Here is a 26096-nt window from a genome sequence, read left to right on the forward strand (position 1 = left end):
ATTTGGGAAATTAAGGCATTCTGATAAAAGTACAGAAAATATTTTTATTTGAGGAAAAAACAAATAGATTGAAATAAATACTTACATAACCAACATCAGGTCTGTAACAGGTATATGCCCCTAAGATACTATGTAAGACATCATGATATGGGCCACCCTTAAGAAAAAAATGAAATTTGGAACTACATAATCATTAATTCTTAATCAAATAAACAAATTCTAATTATATTGTCAAGATATTATCTACAGTATTAATAAAAGTGATCTAACCTTGAAAAAAAATAAGCCATACAAATTTATCTGATGAATCTCAATGCCATCGAGATGAAGTTGACTCACAGTGACCGTACAGGACAGGGTCAAACTGCCCCTCTGGCTTTCCAAAGCAGCAACTCTTTACAGTCACAGAAAGCTCATCTTCCGCTGCTGAGCTTCCTTTCAGCGGCCCAGCTCGTAACCACTGTGCTACCAGTTCCCTGATTAATACAATTTACATCGTTTTCATGTACTCTAAAGGTGTCTATGTATTTACTATAGATGGTTTCCTTTATATGATAGAATTTAAACAAAAGAAAACCACCATGCTACACTAAATTAAAACTTTAATTCTAACAGTAAAAATTATTTCATTTTATATCAAACTAAAGATATGAATTCTATGTGTAAAGTACATTTAAATGCAATCTTTTATGCTATAAAGTTTATAATAGCATCAGTAAAAAATAAACAAAAACCAAAAACATTTCATTCTACTTGAATGGCAATTCTATACAGTAGGTAGGTGAGTGAAAATATTTAAGTTTTAGGACAAAGCTCTTCATATTCTAATGATTGGCTAAGTAAAATAAAAAAATAAAAAAATTCATTCAGTACCTACTATATAAAAGGCATATTGCTATGCTAACGGCAATGTCCATGAAATAATGTAATAAAGATTCCTTTAATTATTTTCCTACTATCTTCACTTTTTATATAAAGCTCTTTAATTTTTATAATTTTGTCCTTTTCTTATTATAACTGTGCATTTTGAGATTTTTTTACAAAAACAGTGATAAGTTGGTTAGAAATCCTCACCTTCTGAAAGATGAAGAGAGATGGGAATGTACGAGATATGTCCAGCTTAATTAATTCCAGACTGGCCTCCCGGTCAGCAACAGGTACACCTGCATTTGCCAAGCAGATAAAATTAAAATGATTACTTATCTGTCACAAAGTAAGCCCTGTCAACATAAAAATTATCATTTAGGATATGTGTTATTTAAGGAAAGTTAAAAGCTGGATAATCGGGAAATTTTAAGAAATTTCACATAGCTTTTATAGAAATTAGAGTTTCTTAAATGAAGAAAATAGCTAATCACTTATAAGTTATAGAGTGAAAGATTTCTGCTTCCAAGTTTGACAGAATCTTAAAATGCTCCTGCCATACCTAGGAAAAGACAAATTACAAATAAAATTTTAAAAGTCATTAGAGTGCTGTGGACACAGAAAGATCTAGAGGATTTAAATCCTAGAAAAGGAGGGAACCGATTACAAGGAACTATATGTGACCTTCTCCCTGGGGGACAGACAACCGAAAAGTGAGTGAAGGGAGACGTCGGACAGGGCAAGATATGACAAAATACCAATTTATAAACTATCAAGGGCTCAAGAGGGAGGGGGGAGCGGTAAGGGAGGGGGAAAATGAGGACCTAATGTCGGGGGTTTAAGTGGAGAGAAAATGTTTTGAGAATGATGTACAAATGCGCTTTACACAATTGATGTGTGTATGGATTGCGATAACAGTTATATGAGCCCCTAATAAAATGTTAAAAAATAATAATAAAAAATAAATCCTAGAAAAGGAGTAACCTTTTTGGTTTAGGATTGGATTTGCCAGAGATAAAGGTACTCTGGGGGAAAAAAAAAACTAGAATCATTTTTCATGGCCAAGCAGAGCTGGTGTGATAGACAAAACTGTGGAGGAATAAACAAAACAAAACATCTCTGGAGGAACACTGAATGTACATGTGTGTCTGGTTTTCCCCTACAGAACTTTTAAAATAGTCCAAGAGAATAGGCTGGAAAGGCAGAAATAAACTAAAACCATTCAAAGATAATTTCACTGGAGGAAGAGGCCTAAATCAAAGCAGAACGGTCCTTCTTATCAAGAACTTTGAAACCAGAGGCGAACTAAGTTGATTTAAAGCTTTAACATTGCCCCAACCTAGTTCAATTACTGACAGGATTGAAGTGATCAAATAAATGTCTAATAGGAAAGAGCATGCTCTTATGGGAGGAGACATCAACTCAGTCTCTACAATTTCTTTTATACACAATATCTGGCATGAAAACTTTATGATATGCAAAGAAGAAAATGTGCATCTACTGTGATCATGGAAAAACCTAGTCAATACATCCTACAGATGACTAGGTTTTAGAACTAACAAGTCAAGAACATTAACGTTATAAATATGTTAAAATAGAAGATGAGAAAAAAATTAGAGAATGAAGAATTTGAACAGAAATCGTTAACTACAGAGAACTAAGTAAACATCCTACAATTAAAAAGTACATATAAAAGTTATGTTAACATTCTACTATTATCTACTACAGCATAAAGATAAGGCTTTCTACTCCCGTAAAGAGTTACAGTCCTGGAAAACTCACAGGGTCAATTCTACTCTGTCTTATAGGGTTGCTATGACTTGGCAATGACATGATGGCGGTGAATTTTCAGTATAATCTATTACGTATGCAACAGCAGTATGAAAAAGGTTGGACTATTGTAAGAATCTCCAAAACGTGACATAGACAGGAACTGATCACATGCTGTTGCTCAACAGAGTTGGCATAAACCTTTAATTTGTAAATAATAAAAAAGATACTACATGTGAAGAACAATGTTGAGCACAATAAAGTTAAAGTATGCATATATAGACCATATTTTGTTTCTCCATTCATCTACTGATGAACATTTTAGTTCATCCTATGGTTGCTGTAAAAGTATTGCTGTGACTGTTCCATGTTTCTGTTCAAATTCATTCTTTCACTTCTGGGTATATACCTACAATTGGATTGCAGGGTCCATATAGTAGCTCTACATACAATTTTTTTTGAAGTCATCAAGATTAGAGAACAGTTTACTAATAATCTGAAATATGTAGATGACACAGCTTTGCCTAAGAAGAGTCGGGAGTACTGGAGACACGAACTGATCTAGATCAAAGACCAAACCTTTAATATAGATTATATTCAACATAAAACAAAAAACAAACTTGGACTCAGAGTGACCCTACAGTGCAGAATAGAACTGTCCCTTTGGGTTTCCGAAACTTTAAATTTTTATAAGAGCAAACAGTTTCGTCTTTCTCCCGCAGAACCACAGATGGGTTCAAGCTACTGACCTTGTGGTTACCAGTTCAATCCGTAGCAAACTACAGCACCCGGGCTTCTTCCCACCCGGCTCCTCAACATAAAGAAAACAAAAATCCTCACAACGGGCCAAAAAGCAACACTACAATAAATAGAGAAAAGACTGAAATTTTCAAGGATTTAAGTTTACTTGGGTTTACAATTTACACCCTTGAAAGAAAAATAGCAGTGAATAAAAAAACACTAAAAAACCCCTATGATATTGGGAAAATCTGCTGCATAAGAACCTCTTAAAGTGTTGAAAACAAAGATATCAACTTGAGTACTAATGGTGTGCCTGAGCCAACCCAGAGCTTTTCAATAGCCTCGTCTGCATGCAAACGCTTGACAATGAATAAAGGAGAGCCAAAGAAAATCGATGTGTTTGAATTATGGTGCCAGCAAAAATTACTGAACATACCACCATGGCCTGACACAATTAACAAATGTGTCTTAGGAAAAATATAGTCAGAATCCTCCTTGTGGGAAACTGACACCCAGGAAGAGAGTGTATGCAGTCAAACTCTCAACATTCATAGGTTAAGGAGTCAGGGAGGCCAAGGATCCCGTGGAGGAAACCTTCCCTTCCCGTTTGTGGGTTAGAGAAGTGTACCACTCACATTCTCCTAAGTAAAAGTTATTCCCCTCGAGGTCCCCCATAACAATGCCAAATTTAGGGTGCTGTTTGCAAACACATGGTCAAGTACTACACTCTCTAAGGTCAACTACTTTAAGACTGTCTACCTGAAGAATGTTTGCCATTTAATGCAATCAGGCCCTATTGTCTGCCCCACTCCCTTCTGAAAAGGATAATAGATTGTTCCCCTAGAGAAGATCTCCCAGGCACCTAAGGTCAAGTCAACTCAGAGACGACCAAGGTTAGGCTGCCATCTTGACTCTAGAGTCTCCACCCATCTTGTTACGTATGCCTCTAGTGCGGTGGTTCTCAACCTTCCTAAGGCTGCAACCCTTTAATACAGTCCCTCATGTTGTAGTAACCCTCCAACCATAACATTATTTTCATAACTGTAATTTTGCTACTATTAGGAATCAGGAGACCCCTGTGAAAGTGTTGTTCAACCCCCAAAAGGGTGACAACTCACAGGTTGAGAACCACTGCTCTACTGCCTCCCCTACCTATTGCATGTACACCCCTAGCCTGTCCCTCTCCTGTCACACATATGCCTCTAATACAAACCCTTCCTGTTATGTATGAGCTTACCATGGCTTGCTTGCCCAAGATTATGTAAGTCTGTGAGTCAATAAAGTACAACCTCATTCTGGTTCCGGTCATCATGGAGAGGTGAGCACTTGCATTCTTTGTCTTGTCTGATGTCTCTTTAATTCACCCCATAAATTACACAAACACCCCTTGGACCCATTTGGTTATGGGGAGGCTGGTCCCCCACACCTCCTTAGAAGGCAGGATGTCAATTTCATCTCATGAATTTTGGACAGGTTATCAGAAGGAACCAGTCCCTGGAAAAGGGCATCATGCTTGGTAGAGGATCAGCAAGAATAGATAAGCTCTTCAACAAGATAGAATGACACAGTGGATATAACAGCAGACTTAAAACATATGAACCACTGTGAGGATGATGCAGGACTGGGTAAAGTTTCATCCTTTAAATGTTAAGACAGCTATGAGTTAGAGGCAACTAAACAGCACTTAACAAGAACTTTCTAAGAAATAGAGTAAATGCTGAAAAGTTTATGTTGTTGGGCACTCACTGTTCAAGTCAATTTCAACTCATAGCAACCCCATGAGGCAAAACAGAACGACCCAAATAGGTTTTGTAGGCTGTAATCGTTACAAAAACAAATCACCAGGTCTTTCCCTCAGGAGTTGCTAGGTGCATTCAAACCATCAACCTTTTGTTTGGCAGCTGAGCACCTAACCATTGTGCTAGCAAGACTCCTTGGCAGACAAATGGCTACCTATTATTCAAGAACAATAGGTGGCTGAATAAAGTTAGTTAAATTTAATAAACTAGGAGTCCTGGTGCAAGTGTTGGACTGCTAATGACAAGGTCAGTGGTTCAAAACCACCAGCTACTTCCCAGGATAAAGATGAGTTTATATTCTGCCATAAAGATTTATTGCCTCAGAAACCCTGTATCGGGTCACTATGAATTGGAATCTACTCAGTGGCAGTGTTTGAGTTTTACTTTTGATAGGATGATACAAAGATTTCCTCCCTGAAATTATTAGAGGAAAAAAATTGATGTCAGTGGAAGGAAAAGCAGAAACTATGAGTAGATTATTTTAACAACTGGCACAGGTGTGATAAGAATTCTAAGTAATATATCTCAGAGTGCATGAAAGTTAGTTGGGAAGGGTAGAAGATAGGAAGCCATGGATGGGACATGAAGCCATCTATTTTTGGCTTAAATAAGAATTTAGTCTAAAGCTATCTCATCCTATTAGCATTACTGCTATGACTGAAATCCCATGTTCTAGAGTCAAACAACCTGGGTTTATATTCCAGCTTCACTGCTTATGAATTATTTAACCACTTTGAGCCTCCATTTTCTTTTATATTAATTCACATTAACACTTACTATTAAGATTAAATGAGACTAATAATGAAAAGCAGCCCCCGTGGAGCAGTAGAGTGGGTTAATTGGACTGTTAACCACAGGTCAGCGGTTCAAACCCACCAGCCACGCCATGCAAGTAAAAATGAGGCTGTCTGCTCCTCTAAAGATTCACAGTCTCGAAACCCTAAGACGTTCTACTTTGGCTGCCAGACAGGAAGCCTGTGAGTGAAACGGACTCTGTGGCAAGTGTGGTTTTGGTTTCATGTATATAAAGCAATTGCTACAGTTCTTGACACATAGTATGAAATTGTATGGCCAGATCAATACCAGGCGGCTTCTAGCAGCAAGTGACCTTGAATTTCCCACACACACCTGGGAACTGATCAGAGCTGGCTATGTAATCTGTCAGAATCTTTGCAAGTTTTTTTCTTTCTTTTACTCATGGCCCTTTTGGCTCAGTGCCCGCTTGGTTCTCGCCTGCCGCTCTGCACCCTGCACCGGCATGGCCCGATTGGCTCAGTGCCCGCCTTGCTCTCCACCCTCCACTCTGCACGACCCATTTGGCTGTGTCCACTTTGTTCTTGGCCCGCCGCTCTGCACCCGGCACCAGCAGGGCCCGTTTGGCTCAATGCCTGCTTTGTTCTCGCCCACCGTTCTGCACCCGACACGAATACACCCAGAACCAGGAAGACATCTTACATTCCAGAAACCCGGACATACCTCTCCATATATAAGCATCACCCCTGTACCCTGCAGTGCGACTCCCCCAGACTCCCCGGACGTTGTGGACTGTGGGACTTCTTCGCCCAGGCTGGGTTTTTTCTCCCTAATAAAGCCTGTGTGTTCTAATTCAACTGATTTGGTCTCAGAAGCTGGATTCTCATCCTGAAATTTTTATTATATATAAATACATTTTTTGGAAAAAAAACAAGAAAACACACCTTCTACATCGTTTTCTGAACTTGTTTCACTGAAGCTTTTCCATCGCTCCTTTGCTCTTGAGAGGAAAATTTCATAAAGCTCTAGAAACAAAATTAAAAAGATAAAAACTCATAAAAAATCAATCCCTATATGTAGACATTAGCTTTCAGTTGTTACCTATGATTATGTCAGGTATCCTTATTGCTGTAGGCAGAAAAAATGTGGCAAATTCAAACCCCTGCTTTACCGAAATTATTGATTATGCAACTAGACAGTAACAAAAATACTGCAGAGTCATCATCTAAGTAGCGTCAATATGAAATATTTATTGGGCTTCAAAGACTTTGTGGAAAATTACATAATCTTTAATTCCACTTTCCCATGAGTTTTTTGAAGCCCCTTATACTTTCTCCTCCCATAGGAGTTGCAGTCTCAGAAACTCATGAGTCGGAATCAACTTAATGGCAGTGGACTTGTCTATTTGGGTTATATATTATACAAGGCAGAAAGAGGTGCTTTTGCTAAAGGAGTATCTATGTGGGGCAGCAGAAACAAATTTTGGAATCAGTGAGATCTAGAATCAAATTTCCTGTGCTCCTTCATGCTCTCTCTCTTACTCCTCCCTCCCTTTGGAACTTTGGGAAAGTTACCTAACCACTGTGGAACTCAGCTTTCTTCATCTGTAAACTGAAGAAAAATACACCTGCTCATGGGGTTGCTCATAATTACATAATTTACATAGAGCTTCAGGCACTCTGTAGCTACTTAACCAGTAGTTCTTGCTTGTTTTTTCTACATAAATGAGTTTTTCCATTGTTACATTGCTACCCAAAGCTACCTATATTTCATACAGATTTTGCCTATCCTTGTCTCTAATTTAAATACTCAATTACTTTTTGAGACTACTACTGTTGTATACACACACAAAAAGAGACAAGAACTCACTGCCATCAAGACAATTCTGATTCATAAAAACTCTATAGAATAGGGCAGAATGCCCCCTGTGGGTTTTCGACACTAACTGTTTATGGAAGTAGAGAAAGCCTTCTCTTTCTCCCTGGGAGTAACTGGTGGTTTCAAACTGCTGGTGTTGCAGTAAGAGGCCCAGAGCATAACCACCATGGCTCCAGGGCTCTCGCTGCATATTGTATATATCTTCAGGAACAGAAGACATTGTCTTCACTGTCTAACTAACCATTGTAATTATGTAAAAATAATACATTTCAGTGACAACAGAACAGCAAAAAATATTTCTTGCCCAAACACCAACATGCACATATTTTGCTTCAAATAATGTATTAAAATTTTTTAAGATAAATACACTTTCTAAAAGTTAAAGCAATTCCAAGAACTGAAGTAGAAAGATAATGTTTTGAAAATGACGATGGCAACATATATAAGCTTGCTTGATATAATTGATTAATGGATTGTTATAATATCTGTAAGAGCCCCCAATAAAATGATTTAAAACAGAAAAAGACAAACAAAAGTTAAATCAGTATAAAATTGAAAAGTGAAAATAAGTATCCTTCTCATTCTATTCTTCAGCAGCAACTATAGTTACCAGAAATTTCAAACTCTTTTCCCCTTTGTTTTAAAAACGTTTTACAATGAATTGGATGAAGACTTACATGGCAGATCAGTTTTATATTCAATAATTCATACCATGAACCCTTTCTAAGATGAAAAATACATGTACAAGCATATCCTCCTTTATTAAAAATCAAAATGGCCACGTGTTACATGCACTGATCGGTATGGTATATTGCTTTGTTTCACTGGCGGGCTTCCATATTAGTAGATATAGATCTGCTTTAGTTTTTTCCCAAAAGCAACTGCATAGTATTCCAATGTATGATACTATAAAAACTACTTTGTATCTTGCCAAGAAACAGATCACAATAGCTGATTAAGTAAATGTCAGACAGACTCTTATTACTCTGTTATCATTTCTTCTGTAAGAGAAAAAAATTTCATTTCTATTACGTGTACCCAACCCTATTAATTATTTGGAAGAAGACATAATCTTAAAATGTAGATGTATAATTATTTGGGGGTTATCTGGTATCAAACTGAAATTTGTATGTTCTGGTTTCAAACTAGTTTCTAGTTAGGCCAGTTTCACTCGTCTACCCAAATTTTGAAACTGCTTTGGGAGAAAAGGCTCACCGGACAAATCTGTCATTTTTGAGAACATGAAAATGAACCAATAATAAAAATGTGGCACGGAACTCAAAAATACCAAAGGATGTATCTGCAGAGAAAATGCACCGTGCTTCTGTACGGTAAGATCTGCATCTCAGTTCAGTTCTATCCCTGGCTCCTCCTGTCACACTTTTTTTTAATCCACAAATAGCAGATGATATCTTGGACAGAGAATAGTTCAGGTGTATGCTTCACTTTGATTTTTTGATAATGATATTGTAACACAGTAATTTCACTTTTACTATAATTTTATATTAACTCTAAAGAATATTAGAACAATCCTTTACTAATAATTGTATAGCTAATAATAGTACCCCTACTTCACAGATGACAAAACTTTTAGATGTTAAGTAATTTGCCCAAGGTCGCAACCTAATATATAACTGAACCAAGATTTAGACCACACTTGCTTGACTTTAGAAAACTCATTCTTAGTTACTATTCTCCAGTAGTTACAAATTTCATGATTAAAGCATATATAACAGATTACAAATTCAACTACTAGAGCCATTCCAAAATAAGTTGATAAAAAATATCACTTCTCTGTTAAAAATTTAGCTCCCGTCCCACAATGAATGAAAACAAGAATTCTCATTCCTATCCCTAAAAACAGAAATACCCCAACATTCCTTTGAATATCCTAAGTGACTTTCTTATTCCTGGAAAGCCTCCTAATCACACCTGATGGTTTATGCTAGCAAGGTGATTGACTCATGGTATATGCTGGCCACTTGAGAAAGACCTATCAAATGTTCTCAGAGGGAGAGGAGGGCTGGAGACTGAGTTCGATCACATGCTAATGATTCAATTGATCGTGTTTGTGCAATGAAGCTCCAATAAAAAAATCTTAGCACAAAAGTATGGTAAGTTTTTCTGACTGACAATACATCAATCACCATGAGGGTGATGTCCTGATTCCATAGGGAGAAAATACAGAGCTTCAAGTTTGCAACCCACAGATTTCCTCTTTTGGCTGGTCTTAATTTGTATCTTTTCTTGCTATAATAAAATTGTGCCTATAACATTTTCTTAATTTCTCTAAGCCATTCTAGTACATTATTGAACCTGAAGAATACTGGGAATCACTGAATTATTCTGCTAGTTGGTCAAAAGTGCAAGTGTTCTTGGAGCCCCCATGCCTGTAATTCATAATGGGAAGCCCTCAATTTTTAGCCAATTGGCTCAAAATGCAGGTGGCCTGGAAACCTCCAAAACTATGACTCAAGTCTGAGATAAGAGCAGTCTTACAGAGGACTACAGCCTTAATCTGTGAAGTTTGGCCTAGGTCTGGGTAACTAGAGTCAAAAGAACTGACATTGCAAAACATATTATTCTGTTATATTTAACAATGCAAATTTCAAGGATTTTAAAAATTGAAATCTCTAATCATAATGTAAAATGCTTCCTTTTAATCTATTCCAAGAACAGAAGACAAAAAAAAAAAAGAGAAAGAAACTTTATATTTGGAGAGAATAGTTAACTCATGAAATCTGATCTTTTTAAAGTCAAATTCAGTTAATTTTTTCCTTTAGTTTTTATTTTAAAAACTTGAAAATTTTCTTGTAAAAATTATAAACCCATTACTGAGTATTTATGAAAATTATGCCCAAAAAATCACTTTTAAGACAAAAAAGAAACATTTAGATTTTGTTATAATTCTATCCAAGTACATGTAAGGCTGACTGAATGATACAATAAGCATCTTTGTAGAATAAATTTCATGTCCAATCCTAACTATATCCTTAGAGTGCATTCTTAAATCAAGGACTTTTGATAAATATTTCCAAATAATTTTTTAGCATATCCTACATGGGTAGTTCTCAGTCATTTCAATCTTTTTAAATTTGAGGGGTGAAAAACACCATGGTGATGTTGTTTTAATATACATGCCTCTGGTCACTAGGAAAAGGGTTCAATAAGTTACAATAGAATATGATGCGACTATAATACATATGAGGTAGAATTATATGTACTGACACGGAGGGATGCCCAAGGTAAGATAACAGCAAAAAAAAAAAAAAGCAAGCTTCAGATTTTGATATATGTTTTTCTCCATAGGGAAAGGGAAAAAACCCTCAAAATTATACATATATACATATACATATATATATACTTTTTTTATATGCATAGCAAAAAAGGCCTGGAAAAACATATACCTAATTACTAACAGTACCTATTGAGAGTGGGAGTTTTGGAGAGAAAGGCAAAAGAGAGACAAGTTTGTACTTGATTTTTGCTTGAATAAAACTATATAAATATGTAGATAAAGATGTTGAAAGTAACAAGGCACCATGTATTGTTTCCTTTATCACACTTCAGTCTGTAAGTCTTTCTGTGGTGACAGTATTCAGCATTATTATTATCACTCAGACCATTCTGCTTCCTCCCACTGCCACTGAGTCAGTTCCAACTTACAGTGACTCTGTAATAGGGCAGTGTAGAACTGCACCTTTAAGTTTCCAAGACACTTAAAAATCTTTACAACCATGGATAGCCTCATCTTTCTCCCCCCGAGTGACTGGTTGGTTTGAACCATTGACATTGTGATTAGCAGTTCGGTGCACAGTCCATTATGTCACCAGGTTCCACACAAAGTCTGTTAGCATCTTTAATTTTATATTGCCCTCTATTCAATATTATCCGAATTTAAAAAAAATCAGTATAGCTACTCTACATTTTACTTCTCTCCAATTTTTTTTTTAATTAAGAAAATAAAGCAACAGTCCCTTGAGAGTACTTTTATTTTTCTGGTGCTACACTTAAAATATTTCATTTAAAAAATTTTTAAAAAGGAGAAGTCAAGGAGGTGAGTGGGGAGGGAGGGGAAAAAATGAGGAGCTGATACCACAGGCAAGTAGAAAGCAAATGTTTTGAGAATGATGATGGCAACAAATGTACAGATGTGCTTGACACAACTGGATAAATGTATAGATTGTGATGAGCTGTATGAGCCCCCAATAAAATGATTTTTAAAAGGGGGAAAAAAAAAAGGAGAAGTCAAAAAAGGACTAGCTTGGGTAGAAAGTAGAAAAAGAAGTTTTTAGCCTTCTCCCAATATTTATGCTTATTGATAGGGTAAAGTGGAAACCTTTTTACACATAAACTATTTTATTTTTCCTCATCTATATTTTCCTCATCTATATCCACTGCTCCTAGAATCTCCAGAAGTTCCTGAAATTATCTACACTGACAGATGTGATTGCTTTAAGTTGGGGGCCAATGCAATGACAGCTAACTATAAGAACAACCTATTATTTTTGAGGTCAAGAATATTGACAGTTTTGTGCTATGAGAAAAATCACAAAAATTCTTTATATATTAAGAAATATAGCAAGTTACTAAACCATATAGGTTTTAAAGGGAGGAAAAATGAAGCATGATTTTAAAATAACAGTATATATGGCAATGTCTTTTTAAATGGTTAATCGACTAGTCTACTATATAACTCTGGAGATAGCTCTTTGTATGAGTGGGAATAACTGAACATAGGATACAAACCAGGAGTGATATTTAGTTCATTTCCTACAGCTAGACTCCAAACTTTCCCACGAACACTAGGGGGCAATCCCTGCCACCACAATTCTCGAACTCTTCTTGTACTACGCCTAGAATTAAAGGGGGAGAAAAAAGGAGAAAGTTACTTTTTGTATCAAATTACTAGCTTGTTTTGATGGTTTACCTAGTCTACAGTCAAGTGATTTTTTGGAACATAATAAGTAGATGATGCACTCTTTCCTTTGACTTTGTAGGCAGCAAAATCCTATGTTATAGTGTGCCAGACAGTCAATTCGGATCAGTGACCTGCAGAACAGAGAGTAGAACTGCCCCATCAGGTTACCTGTGCTGAAATCATCACAGGAACGCATCATCAGGTCTCTCCCTAGTGGACGTGACACATCAAACTTTTGGTTGGCAGATGAATACTTAACCACTGGAGCACCAAACACCTTACAAATAGATTTGGACATATAGAGACCCTATAGGGCAGAGTAGAACTGCCCCATAGGATTTCCAAGGCTGAAAACTCTTATCAAAGCAGAGTTCCATACCTTTCTCTCACAGAACAGCTGGCGGGTTCAAACCACTGACCTATTACTGGTTATCAGTCAAATGCTTTAACCATTGTATCACCTCGGCTCTTTCATAAATTTATAGTATCCCATAAAGGGACTGTGTACTAGCTTCAAAGAACCTGTCTCCTTTAGTCACTTGTACTACCAAGGACAAATGAGAGAATCAGAAGTACGTGGACAATTATGGAGGAGGAAAAATAAAAAAGGATAAAAGGGGCATCAAAATAAATTGTTTGAAAAAAAAATATATTGTCCGTTCAGTACAAAAATCAAAATAACAATAACAAAGAATCTATGCGAGTAAAACCTTAGTCTTTGAAAAGTAGTACAGTAAAAGTTTGGGCTTTAAAGTCAGATAGGCTTGAGTTCAAATCTTGTTTTACCACTCACTATCGTTTTGGGCAAATTACTTAACCTCTCTGACCTTGACCTTCCTTACGTGGTAAGTGGGGATAAAATGCATGCACCTCATACTGGTTCTAAGAATCACATGAGATCACTTACATAAAAAGTCTATATAGCACCTGGCACATTGTACCAATATTCCAAAAACCCCCACTGTACAGTGCAGAAGGTCTTTCCTACCCTCTAGTCTCAAATGACAATGGGCACGTACAGAAATATTATCAAAACAGAGAAAACAAAGTAAGGCAAAAGCTATTTGAGTATGAAAGCATGGTGGCCTATTAAGAGAAGAGAGAGATCATAAAGATCATATTTTCCTTGATTCTGAAAAAAGCACTTCAAAATGTTTATATTTAACATGTATGTTATAATCTATGTACATAATTAATGTTTTATTAAAAAAACTCTATTATATAGGGTGCTTTAAAAGGTTCATGGAGAAATGGAATTAAAAGATAATGGAATATTTCTATGAACTTTTTGAAGCGCTTTCATATTCATAGTACATCTTATAAATGATATGTTAGAATTAAACATGGTAACTGGTAAGATTTTTAAAGTTTCATGAACCAATTAGCATTTCAGATGGATTTTAATGAATGAATAAGATTCTGAGAGGCACAGAGAGTGGTCAGTAAAGAAAACAAGTATTAGAGATAGAGAAATTTATAAAAAGGAAAGGTCTAGGGATAAACACAAAAATATTCACTCATTGGTTAAATGTATAATTTGGTGGAAGCATAAGATATAGGTGGGAAGTAATAAAAATATAGAACTGAAAACATAAGTTCTCTGGAGGAAAACTAGAATTCAGGAAAAATCTGCTTACTTACATTACTTCCCAATTGGGCAGTATTTCATTGATCCAAATTACCATTGCGCTTGCAATATTTTCTTCCTGCTTAAATCGTTCTTTCATTATTTTTTTTCTTTTATGTGCTTCTTTAATTTCTGTTTTAAATAAGTAAGAGTTATTTCAATACAAATGAGCTAAATCAAAATCTCCTTCTATTTGCACCTAATTCTATAACAGATCTTTCTCAGAAAGGATAGTCTGATAATAGCACAAGGAAACACAGAAGAGTAAGATGGAGGAAAAAAGATAAAGAAAATTCACTTGGCTAACAGAATTTTGAAACAGCATCTCCTTTACAACAACAGTAAACAGAACTACAAATAGGAAACTCCTCTAAGTAGATTACTATATTACATATTTCTATTTATACTCAATATATGAATTGAAATGTCACAATTATTTGGGTGAAAAACAACTATGAGCAACTAATGCCATTTGTTATTTTAAGGGATTTGTTAACTTCCTGATATAGAACAAATTGACATTATAAATTATTTACAGACAGCACTGTTACAGTGAGCTCTTTTTAAGGTGGCATTTCATTTGGCTGATCTCTGAAATAAACACACACACACACACACACACACTCTACCATTTCCAGAGGGTAACAGAGTCACAATTTTTAAACAAGAAATGCCTCAAATATAGAGAAACAAGTTATAAATTAATAGTTACATAATTTGAGAACTAGTAGAGACTTTAAGAGATGAGCTAGTCAAACTTTTAAATTGTGTTTTACACATGGCTCACAAACTGTCCTGTAGGACAAGTAGAAGCCTAAGCAAATAGTGCATGATCTTTTGCTTGCCTCATGCATTCGATTCTATTTGAGATTCCTGGAAAGAGGGTCCCACTGTTTGAAAAGCAAAGTGGAAGGAGAGGGTGAAAGCCAATAATATAGTCCACCTGTCTCCACATTTTACAGATGAGGAAACTAACATTGAATCTTTTCAGAGTGCTATGTATGGAGAGCAGGATCATACATGCTTAAGATTTGTGGTCTTCTGATTTCCCAATTTGATGTGATCTATATTACGTTATATTGTTAGTATCATAATTTTAAAACTAAATAAGGAAATATATATTAATTTAAAATTTATTGGAAATATTAGCAATAATTTAAATTCTGTATAGTGGAATAAATTCAATGTTTAAAAAATAGGCCTTTTATCTAATTCCTTACTGTTTGCTTAATCTTTATGCTTTGCTTTTATTTATTTTGAAGAAATTTATTCATTTTCTTTGAGGTTACTCTGTAATTTATTAGTTTCTTCCCAATTTAAAAGCTGTCCTATCTTGAAATCTATTATTTCCTCTCCATTTGAAAGTTCCGTAAGTACATTGTACTATTTATGTTGTACTTTTCTTCACTACAAATTGGTACTTCTGGCTCCCTACTTTTAGTCCTGTAAGTTTGTTTTCCTTTGGAGACTTCTGTATCTGGGCTGACTGCTGGGTGATGTTAATCTCGGGCTGCCGTCTATTGCTGTTGGTTCTCTGTCCAAAGAACGTGCCTTAGTATTTCTTGTAAGGTCGGTCTCGTTTTCACATATTCCTTCTATTTCTGTTTATCTGGAAATGTCCTAATTTCACATTGTATTTGAGGGGCCATTTTGCTGGGTAGGATTCTTGGTTGGTTTCTACTGAGAAATCAGAGCTTATTCTTACTGGTTCCCCTTTGAATGTAACTTTTAGGTCCCCTGCCCACCTCACGCCAAGACACTCTCAGGACTCTTTTCTTAGCTTGATTATGATATGTAATGGTGACTTTCTTTTTGAGTCTATCTTGTGTGGGGTTCATTCAGCTTCATGAATTCATTATCTTCTTGTCTTTCAGGATATTGTTAGGGAAGGGTGATAACCAACTTGGCCAATAGGAACATGTGGGATTAGTCAGGTCACAGTTTGATTGGGGGCCAAAGAGATGAATGGCTCTGCAAGGCCCGGCCCGCTCTCTCTTGCTCTCTGGTGATCAGAGTGCTGGACCGTGCTGCTGCTGCTTTAGCCAGTTCTCTGCCTTCCCTTTCCTGCTGCTGAGATACTCACAGAGCTAGAGGAGACAGGAAGACCCATACCACCATCTAGATCCACAAAACTTTCTAACCCACTGGCCCGTGATCTTCCTGCATTGCATTTGGCATCATTGCATGTGCTAAGTGAGTCTAAAGAAGAATTTATGGACTAGTATCAGACAAATGGCTTAATATCGGACTTATGGAGTTAATCTGGACTGGGCTGGGGCAATGTTTTCCAGAAGGCTGCATATACGCTAAACCCACGGGCCACCTGCAGCCCGCCGAGGACATTTATCCGGCCCGCCGGGTGTTTTTGCCCCATTTGTTTTTTACTTCAAAATAAGATATGTGCAGTGTGCATAGGAATTTGTTCATAGTTTTTTTTTTTAAACTATAGTCCAGCCCTCCAACGGGTCTGAGTGACAGTGAACTGGCCCCCTGTTTAAAAAGTTTGAGGACCCCTGCCCAGCAGCCAATATATGGTGCTGTGTCCCCAATAGCCAAGATTCATGAGTCTAGGAACCAAGGGATGGAAGCTGGAGTAGCACCACTTACTATTACTCCTAGTGATCCACTTGCAACATTTTCCTTTCTGTACCAGCAACCCTATGCTCTTCAGGCCTGGAGATCCTAGTCCCGAAGGAAGAACTCTCCCACCTGGAAACACAGCATGGATTCCACTGAACTGGAAGCTGAGAATGCCCCCTGGCCACTTTGGGTTCCTCATGCCTTTGGATCAACAGGTCAGGAAGGGTATCACTGTACTGCGTGGTATGACTGATCCTTATTACCAAAGAGAAACTGGACAAGTGCTAAATAATGGAGGTAAAGAAGAATATGTCTGGAATCCAGGAGTTACCCTAGGCTGTCTCTTAGTCCTACCATGCCCTGTGATTAAAGTAAATGGTAAACTACAGCAACCCAATCTTAACAGGATGTCTAATGACCCAGACCCCTCAGGAATGAAGGTCTGGGTCATCCCACCATGCAAAGAACCACAGCCAGCTGAGGGGCTGGTTGAGGGCAAAGGTAATACAGAATGGGTAATAGAAGAAGGCAGTTTTACCCATCAGTTATGACCATGTGATCAATTACAAGGGTGTGGTTTATGATCGTATTTCTTTGTATGTGCTTATTGAATATATTTGTTCATGTACAATATATAAGATACAATTATATTGTGTTTTCTTTTATATGCATGATAGATGTATGTATGATGTTAGGTATAATTGTGATTTTGTTAATGTCTGGAAATTATATATGGCTAAAGAATTGTGTACACATGCCAAGTTGGCAAAGGGTGGACTGTGATAGTTAGGTTTTCTGTGCCAACCTGCCCAAAAGGAACATGTGGGATTAATTAGGCTGCAGTTTGATTGGAGGGCAAAGAGATAAATGCCCACTCCCCTCTCTTGCTCTCTGCTGATTAGAGCATGCTGGAACCTGCTGCTTTAGCTAGTTCTCTGCCTCAACCTGTGAGCTACACCACCTGCGGGCCAAGCCAACCCCTAGATCATGTAGCTAAAGCTTGAGGCTCTTCGGAGACCTGTTTTGCCATGCTGCTGGTGTGTACATCATTTGAGCTTAAAGCTGGTAGATCCTTGTAGCCTTGCATTGCTTGTGTTTGATATCCCATCCTGGACTGCTTCACTAAGCACCCAAGCTACTGACTGTTGGTGACCCACCCTGCTGTTTGCTCGCCTTGCCCAAAGGAGAACTCTGCTTCCTTGACTTTGAACCTGACAGCCCATGTGAGTTGAAGGACTTCCAGGGAAGTGAGTTGAACTGAACCCTCTGTACTGCTGTGTGGACTAGTTAGCTGTTAAATTCCTTCTCGCTGTATAAACAAACATATGTATGTTTGTTTATATAAATATAAAAAATATATTTTATATACATTTATTAATTTATATAATTTATATAAATAAATTATAAGTGGTTTTGTTTCTCTGGTCTACCCAGAATAACACCGGAAGTTTTCTTTCAGTGAGTCTTTTACAATTTACTTTTCTGGAATTCTAATCACAGTAAATTATTCCTTTTGATGATGTCTCACATAAGTCCAAGGCTTTCTTCAGATTTTTTGCTTTTTTTAATTGTTCCTCTAGCAGTGAGATACTGAGCAATTATTTGTCTTCAAGCTCATTAATTCAGCCATCCATTGATTCAATTCTACTCCTTTGCTCTTTTGATGCATTATCTAGTTCAGAAATCAATCTTCTCTTTTCGCATGGTTTCTGATTTTTCATTTATTTTGCGTTTTTAAAAAAATTTTGTCAGTTTTTCCTGTGTTTTCCGGAATGCTTCTAGAGTTTTCTCTGATTTTGTCTAAAACTTTAAATATCACTATAAATATCTAGCACCATAAATATCACTCTTTTGAGTGTCGTCACAGGTAGTTCCAGTACCTTCTCTTCTCAAGAAAGGTATTCTGGCTGTATATTGTTATTGGTTGGAGTCACTCCTGTCTATTTTCTTTGTGGAAATTGAAATTGTCAGTTGTGATGTTACTGTATTTGAATTTAGTTAATAAGTCTATGTTGGTGACTGTTTGTTTCCCCAACAGGGAGGCAACCACTTTTGGGAGTTACGAGGGAATTAGTGGGTTATAAGTTGGGCTTCAAACCACAAGATTGCAAGTTCAAAACCACTAGTCACTCTATGGGTAAAAGATGAGGCTTTCTATTCCTATAAAGAGTTATAAAAAAAAAGAATTACAGTCTCGGTAACCCACAGACAGGAAGATCTAGCCTGTCTTATAGAGTTGCTGTAAGTTAGAATCAACTTGATGGCAGTGAATTTGTTTTTTTTTGGTTTGGTATGTTGGTAAGACCTAACCCATTCAACACCTGTCTCTTTTTTCCTTACCAGTTACCAACTGGTCGGGTCACCGATGGATTGCTGTTTACAAAGAAGTCAAGATGGCTGACCTGATCAGGCCAGTCAACATTTCACATATCTGTCTCCTCTAACTGCTTTGTTCAGCTTCTTCTCCTACTCAGCATTTAATCCACTTCTCTATCTTTTCTTCCAAAGCTCATCATTTCAGACTATCATCTATATCTATTTTATTAGGTCTCTAGAATAGTTGTTGTGGAGGGTCTATGTAGCATGACTTAGTTCACTATTTTGCCAGAAGTCAGTAAAAGTCCTTTCAGTGTTAATCTCAATGCCATATTTATTCCAAAAATTGAAGAACCAAATTCATTTTTGAAACAGCACAAAGCAGACTTTGTGCATCTTGTAACAGTATTTTGTTCACTTAAGTCAAAGGAAAAATATTTGGTTTTAATAAAGCAAAAGTCTAGAGGCTCATATAGTTGTGTAATATTTTCTAAAATGCATGCTTATCATGAACGAACAGTAGTTAGTTAACAGTTACTACTAAATTATACACTTACTAATTTTTTTAATTAGAGAAAGGAATTAATAAGTAAGTGTGTGACCTTACATACATTATGCCTGTCCATCTATGTGCCTGGTAAAATGACACAATTGAGACTCTGGAAAGTCCTTAGAGAGATTTTAAGAGTCACTAAAACAAAATTTCATTTCAAATCATGTTCTCCCAGACATATACAAAGCTATCTTAAATGTTGAAATTAAGCTTTAAAAAATGAAAACCCAAAAGCCATAAAATTTCATCGAAAAGTTCATGAATGTTTTTGTTTATAAATCCAGATAGCAGCAGTCCAAAAGGTCTATGAAATTACAAGGGCCCATATAGACAGTCTGTCCCTTTCTCCTAATCTTAGTTTTATAAAACTACCTGCATAAAAATTACAATCCTGGTATGTCACACCTCTTATAGAACAGTTAGAAAATATAGTTGTTTTAAAAAAAATGGAATTCAGCATTATCGTGAAAAATCAACTCAATTTCATCAACCATCTTCCTATTAAAATTAACCAAGACAAAATCAGTAAATTAACTATACCATATGGAGTTAAATTTAATACCTCGTTTTTTAGCCTCAGCCACCATCTCATCATATTCTTGCCGGTGACGTAAAGCTTCTTCCACAGATTTGGCAGGAAGATTTCTAAAAAAGAAAATTACTTAAGTAGAGCCAATCTTTAAAAGACTAATACTAAACTTATTAACTCCTTACTTTTTTTTGCATTAGGTAAATCTGCTACACAAGACCTCTTTATCTTATTTTTTTTTAAATTATTTTATTGGGGAACTCCTTACTTTTTATAGCCATTTTACTACCAAAAGATCAGTACTATTGAAAATCTAAGGAAGTCCATTAGGCATAAGAAAACTAACAGAAGAAAATTTGTAGGTCTGAAATCTCTTAAAAGATAATAGAAAGGCTTAGAGAAAAAAAATATGGTATGGAGTTTGTAACTGGGAAAAGCATAAATGTAGATATAATACCAGAATGGTCAAGAGTGGGGATAGAAAAGATACTGATATAATGCTCTTATTGTTACATACAAAATGGCACCGTGCTACTGGAAGATAATTTGTGAATAGTTAAGAAGATACATACACATTGCAAATTCCAAAGAAACTACTGAAAAAGCACACAAAGAGCCATAAATGATTCACTAATGGTGGTGGAAATAAATGCAAAGAACATATTCTGTCCAAAAGCAGGCAAGATAGAAATAACTAACAGGGCAAACAAAACAAATAACAAGATGGTATTGTTGTTAGGTGCCATCGAGTCGCCTCCGACTCGCAGCGACCTACGTACACCAGAAGGAACCCTCCTGCTCCGTCCTCCCACGCCTGCAGTCACTGTGCCGGTCCACTTCATGGAGGGTCTTCTTTGGCACTGGCCCTCTCCTTTCCTGAGCCTGAGGTCCTCTTCCAGAAACTGGTGTCTCCTGACCACAAATCTCACCATCCTCCCTTCTAGGGAACATCCTGGCTGTCCTTCTCTGTTTGTTGTTCTGACATCCCAAGTACTTTTAATATTCTTCTCCAATACCATGATTCAAATGCAACAATTCTTCTCCAGTCTTCATTATTCATTGTCCAGCGTTTCACATGCATGTGAGGTGTGACTGAAAATACCATGGCTTGAGTCACAGGTAGCTCAGTCTTCTAAGTGATATCATTAATGGCATATTGCAGGGAATCCTGATGTCACATACAGATAATTTGCTCAGTACGCAAATAATAAGTACGGTGAAAGAAATAATAACTTTCAAGAACACCTTTCCTGATTTTAAACCATGCAGTACCTTGTATTATGTTCAAATGACTGCCTCTTGGGTCTACATGCAGGTTCTCAATGAGCATAATTAAGCATTCTGGAATTCCCATTCTTTGCAATATTATCCATACTTTGCTACACTCAATAGAAAAAGAAAAACAAGTAAACATTATTCTAGGGTTTTCTGCTTTCAGCCAAGAGTCACCTGATGTCAGCAATAATATTGCTTGTTCCCTGGAGACACAGTGAGGGAACTGTGCCCAATCTGACCCCACCACAACAAGGTGTGCAACAGAACAGCAGGGGGAGCACAGCAAGGAAGTCCCGAGGGAATACCAAAAATTGGCTTTGGGGCCAGAGTGTAGCTCCCCATCTAACTTAACCAGTAAACACTCCTAAAGGTCAACAAACAGACCCTGAACTATTTAGGCTTTTCTTTCTTTTTTCTTAGTCACTGGTTTTTGTTGTTGTTTTGTTTTCTTTTGTCACTTTGTTTTGCTCTGTCTTGTTTTTGTGCATATTATTATATCTGCAAGTCTATCTAGATAAGATAGGTGGGATAAACAATCTGTAGGAGAAAACAACAGGACCAACAGTTCTGGGAGGACGTGGGAGAGGGGGAGGTGGGGGAAAGGAAGTGGTGTTAAACTCAGGGACAAGGGAACAACAAGTGATCCAATAATCAGTGGCAAAGAGGGTGTAAGTGACCTCTAGGGCTTGATCAAGGGCAATGTAACCGAGAGGAATTACTGAAACCCAAATGAAGGCTGAGCATGATAGTGGGACAAGCGGAAAGCAAAAGGAAATAGAGGAAAGAACTAGGAGGCAAAGGGTATTTATAGAGGTCTAAATACAGGCATGTACATATGTAAATATATTTATATATGAAGATGGGGAAATAGATCTATGTGCATATATTTATAGGCTGAGTATTAAGGTAGCAGATGGACATTGGGCCTCCACTCAAGTACTCCCTCAATTCAAGAACACTTTGTTCTATTAAACTAGCATTGCATGATGCTCACTGTCCCTGAATGACTGCTGAAAACAAAGCAGGTGCATAAACAAATGTGGTGAAGAAAGCTGAAGGTGCCCGGCTATCAAAAGATACAGCATCTGGGGTCTTAAAGGCTTGAAGGTAAACAAGCGGCCATCTAGCTCAGAAGCAACAAAGCCCACATGGAAGAAGCACACCAGCCTGTGTGATCATGAGGTATCGATGGGATCAGGTAACAGACATCAAAGAACAAAATATCATAGCATTGTGAATGAGGGGAGTGCACAGTGGGGACCCAAAGCCCATCTGTAGGCAACTGGACATCCCCTTACAGAAGGGTCGCTGGGAGGAGACGATACAGTTAGGGTACAATGTAGCAATGATGAAACATACAACTTTCCTGTAGTTCCTAAATGCTTCCTCCCCACCACTATCATGATTCTACTTTACAAATACGGCTAGACCAGAGGAAGTATACTGGTACAGACAGGAAACACAGGGAATCCAGAAAGATGAACCCCTCAGGACAGGTGCTGAGAGTGGCAATACCGGGAGGGTGGAGGGAAGGAGGGGTAGAAAGGGGGAACCGATCACAAGGATCTACATATAAACTCTTCCCTGGGACAAGCAACAGAAAAGTGGGTGAAGGGAGACATTGGTCAGTGTAAGACATGACAAAATAATAATAATTTAGAAATTATCAAGGGTTCATGAAGGAGAAAAATGAGGAACTGATACCCAGGGCTCAAGTAGAAAGCAAACGTTTTGAGAATTATGATGGCAACAAATGTACAAATGTGTTTGATACAATGAATGTATGTTTGGATTATGATAAGAGTTGTACAAACCCTTTTAATAAACTTCTTTTTCTAACTTGGAGTTAGTGAACTGGCTCTGCTGCTCCAGGGCACGAACCGTATTAGAGGTAATAGGGCTTTCAGCTCTGATACAGATGTACAACCTCAGAAACCCACAGGAGCACTTCTAATCTTTCCTAGAGGGTTGCTATGTGTCAAAATCTACTTGAAGGCAATGAGTTTGGTTTGTTGGTTTGCTTAGCTTCTTCATTAAAGAACATAAGTTGAATTTTCTCATAAGATGCCATGACTCTACTTGAGAAAATGCAATATTCCTATGATAAAATCTTCTGTTTTAATTTCTCATGGAAGAGTGTTAGTCCCATGTTTTCATTAAAAACAGTCTCTATCAAGAATAGAGTCTTTGAATTGCCCTGTTCCATCTCCTCCCTGACCAACCTACTGCCACTGAGTCAATTCCAACTTACACAGACCCCACAGGGTGAAACAAACTGCTCTCCAGGGTTTCCAAGGATAAAAAACATGAATATCATTTTTTTTTTTTGAATATCGTTTTTATGTACGGAGGCAGAGGGAGCAGGCTCTGGTCCCCTCGGGGCTATGTCTTCGGTGCCAGGAGCTACCCATCCACTGGTTCTATCCTCAAATGCCAAGACAAGGACCCGGGGGTGGGGGATCATTTTATTGGGGGCTTGTACAACTCTTATCACAACCCATACCAAGGATAAAAATCTTTACAGAAGAAAGCTTCTCTCCTGCAGAGCAGCATAGGGGTTCAAACTGCGGACTTTAAGACTCCTAGCCTAACTTGTAACCAATTAGACTCCTAGCCCAACTTGTAACCAATTAGACTCCTAGCCCAATTTGTAATCAATTAGGCCAAGAAGACTCCTCTCTCATTGGCAACAAATCTGAAACAAAGCTTTGACAAGTTTTCATAACTAAATTTCTGAAACGCCTTTTCAAAGGAATAATGAATACTTATAAATTCACCTAGTCCTAATAAAATAGTATCGGAATGGCAGCTCTTTAGAATGAAGGGATTATACATATGCATGTGTATGTACATGTGTGTGTGTATTATTCTCCGTTTCTTGTCTTGAAATGTCTACAAATGATTTTACTGTGTTTGGCTACAGACCCTTTTATTATGCTTGAGATAGTTCGTAGAAAAAGCTGCAGACCAAAACAAATCCAGGAGTTTTACATTGGAATTAGAGAACTCTAGCAGAAGAACAGACTCAGAGAGCCCCTGGAAGGAGGAGTTAGGAACCAAGTGGCATTCACGGTGAAGTTCATAGAGGTTAGGGAAATGGAGGAATGGAAACAGAAAGCACAGGGATGATGTAGGATGAGTGGTGCCACACTGAGCAAGGATTGACACGAATGAGATGAAACATTGTGTATGAATTGTGGGACGTAAAATGATGTTCTGCTATAGCCTTCCCCTAAATCACATACACACAAAAGTTTTAAAAACAAAGAAAATTAATCGCTTGAGGGGAGGTATCTGGTTTGATAACAAATCAGTGTCACTAAACTAAGAAGCAATAGCTGTGGATGTAATAAAGATAAGACGAAAAGAGATAAGAAAAGAATAAATAAAAATGTTTTGTTAGGTATTAATGTGTTTGGTCAAGAAAAGAAGAGTAATTGATCTATCATGTTAATACAGGTTTCAGTAGGGTTGAAACAGAAACAAATAAAAAGCCATTATTTTGTATATCATATATTGGATCACCAAACCAAACCCACTGCTGTACAGCCAATTCTGACTCAAAGTGAACCTATGGACAGAATAAAACTGTCCCATGGGTGTCCAAGGCTGCGTATCTTTACAAGAGCAGAAAGCCTAACCTTTCTCATGTGGAGTGGCTGGTGGGTTCAAACTGCTAACCTTGTGCTTACCAGCCCAGCATCTACCCTACTATGCCACCAGGGTTCCTATGTAGGCTCATAGACTTCTGAAATTTCCTTATAAGGCTTAGTCTTCAATAAATTCTTCCCCTATTAAAACACAGCGCTTAATTTTAAATTTAAAACTAAAATAAAACAAACAAGACACCTTTCATTTCTCATTATCTTTTAAGTAAACAAGAATAAATTTAAATTAAAAACAATTCCTAATGATTATTAGAGCACTTACGATGGTCGATCCTCAAGAATCAGAGCAGTGGTAGAAAGTGGCTCAAACTCAAAATTTTTACGTCTTGAAGACTGAGGTGGTGGTTTACAGGTCCTCCCTGTTCGTGCTTCATATTCCTAAAGTAAATAAAAATAAACTTTATCCAGAGATTTTCCCAATTTTCACTTTGGATTAAATCTGCATTCTTAAACATTAATCTTTAATAAGTAGGGAATACATGCAATTCTTACATTGTTTTGATTAAAATATTAGGCAAGAAATATAATTCACTTTTCCCCCCTCAATCTAAATTATGTATTTATGTTACATACAAAATATCAAGGTATGTTAAGAAAAGAGTGATACAAAAATGCTAGATTAAGTAAGTAAGGTTTTTGGGAGAAGTTTTTGATTGCCTTGTATGTATCAGTCATCCATGTTTACACAGCTATCCTCTATCCATATCACTGGTGAAAATGTTGAAACAAAGCCCACATGGAAGAACATATCAGCCTGTGTGATCACGAGGTGTCGAACAGATCACTGAAGACAAATGGGTGCATAAGCAAATGTGGCGAAGA

General features: G+C 37.1%; 1 protein-coding gene and 1 pseudogene across 1 annotated transcript in view; one reads left to right on the plus strand and one right to left on the minus strand.

The window, feature by feature from the left end:
* The window catches only part of TBC1D12 (TBC1 domain family member 12), a 68935-nt gene that overhangs the window by 13744 nt on the left and 29095 nt on the right, over nucleotides 1–26096 (minus strand). The window contains exons 3-9 of the mRNA XM_004701339.2: nucleotides 25537–25652; nucleotides 20365–20447; nucleotides 14368–14485; nucleotides 12555–12661; nucleotides 6872–6952; nucleotides 1075–1163; nucleotides 86–157 (exon numbers count right to left, since the gene is read on the minus strand). Coding sequence (XP_004701396.1) covers nucleotides 86–157; nucleotides 1075–1163; nucleotides 6872–6952; nucleotides 12555–12661; nucleotides 14368–14485; nucleotides 20365–20447; nucleotides 25537–25652 — 666 coding nt within the window. The remainder of the gene's footprint in view (nucleotides 1–85; nucleotides 158–1074; nucleotides 1164–6871; nucleotides 6953–12554; nucleotides 12662–14367; nucleotides 14486–20364; nucleotides 20448–25536; nucleotides 25653–26096) is intronic.
* Nucleotides 23923–24050, plus strand: LOC115870010 (annotated as a pseudogene).

Source organism: Echinops telfairi, unplaced genomic scaffold (assembly GCF_000313985.2).
Source record: "Echinops telfairi isolate 266 unplaced genomic scaffold, ASM31398v2 ScPeMD7_70;HRSCAF=299, whole genome shotgun sequence".
Taxonomy (NCBI): Eukaryota; Metazoa; Chordata; class Mammalia; order Afrosoricida; family Tenrecidae; genus Echinops; species Echinops telfairi.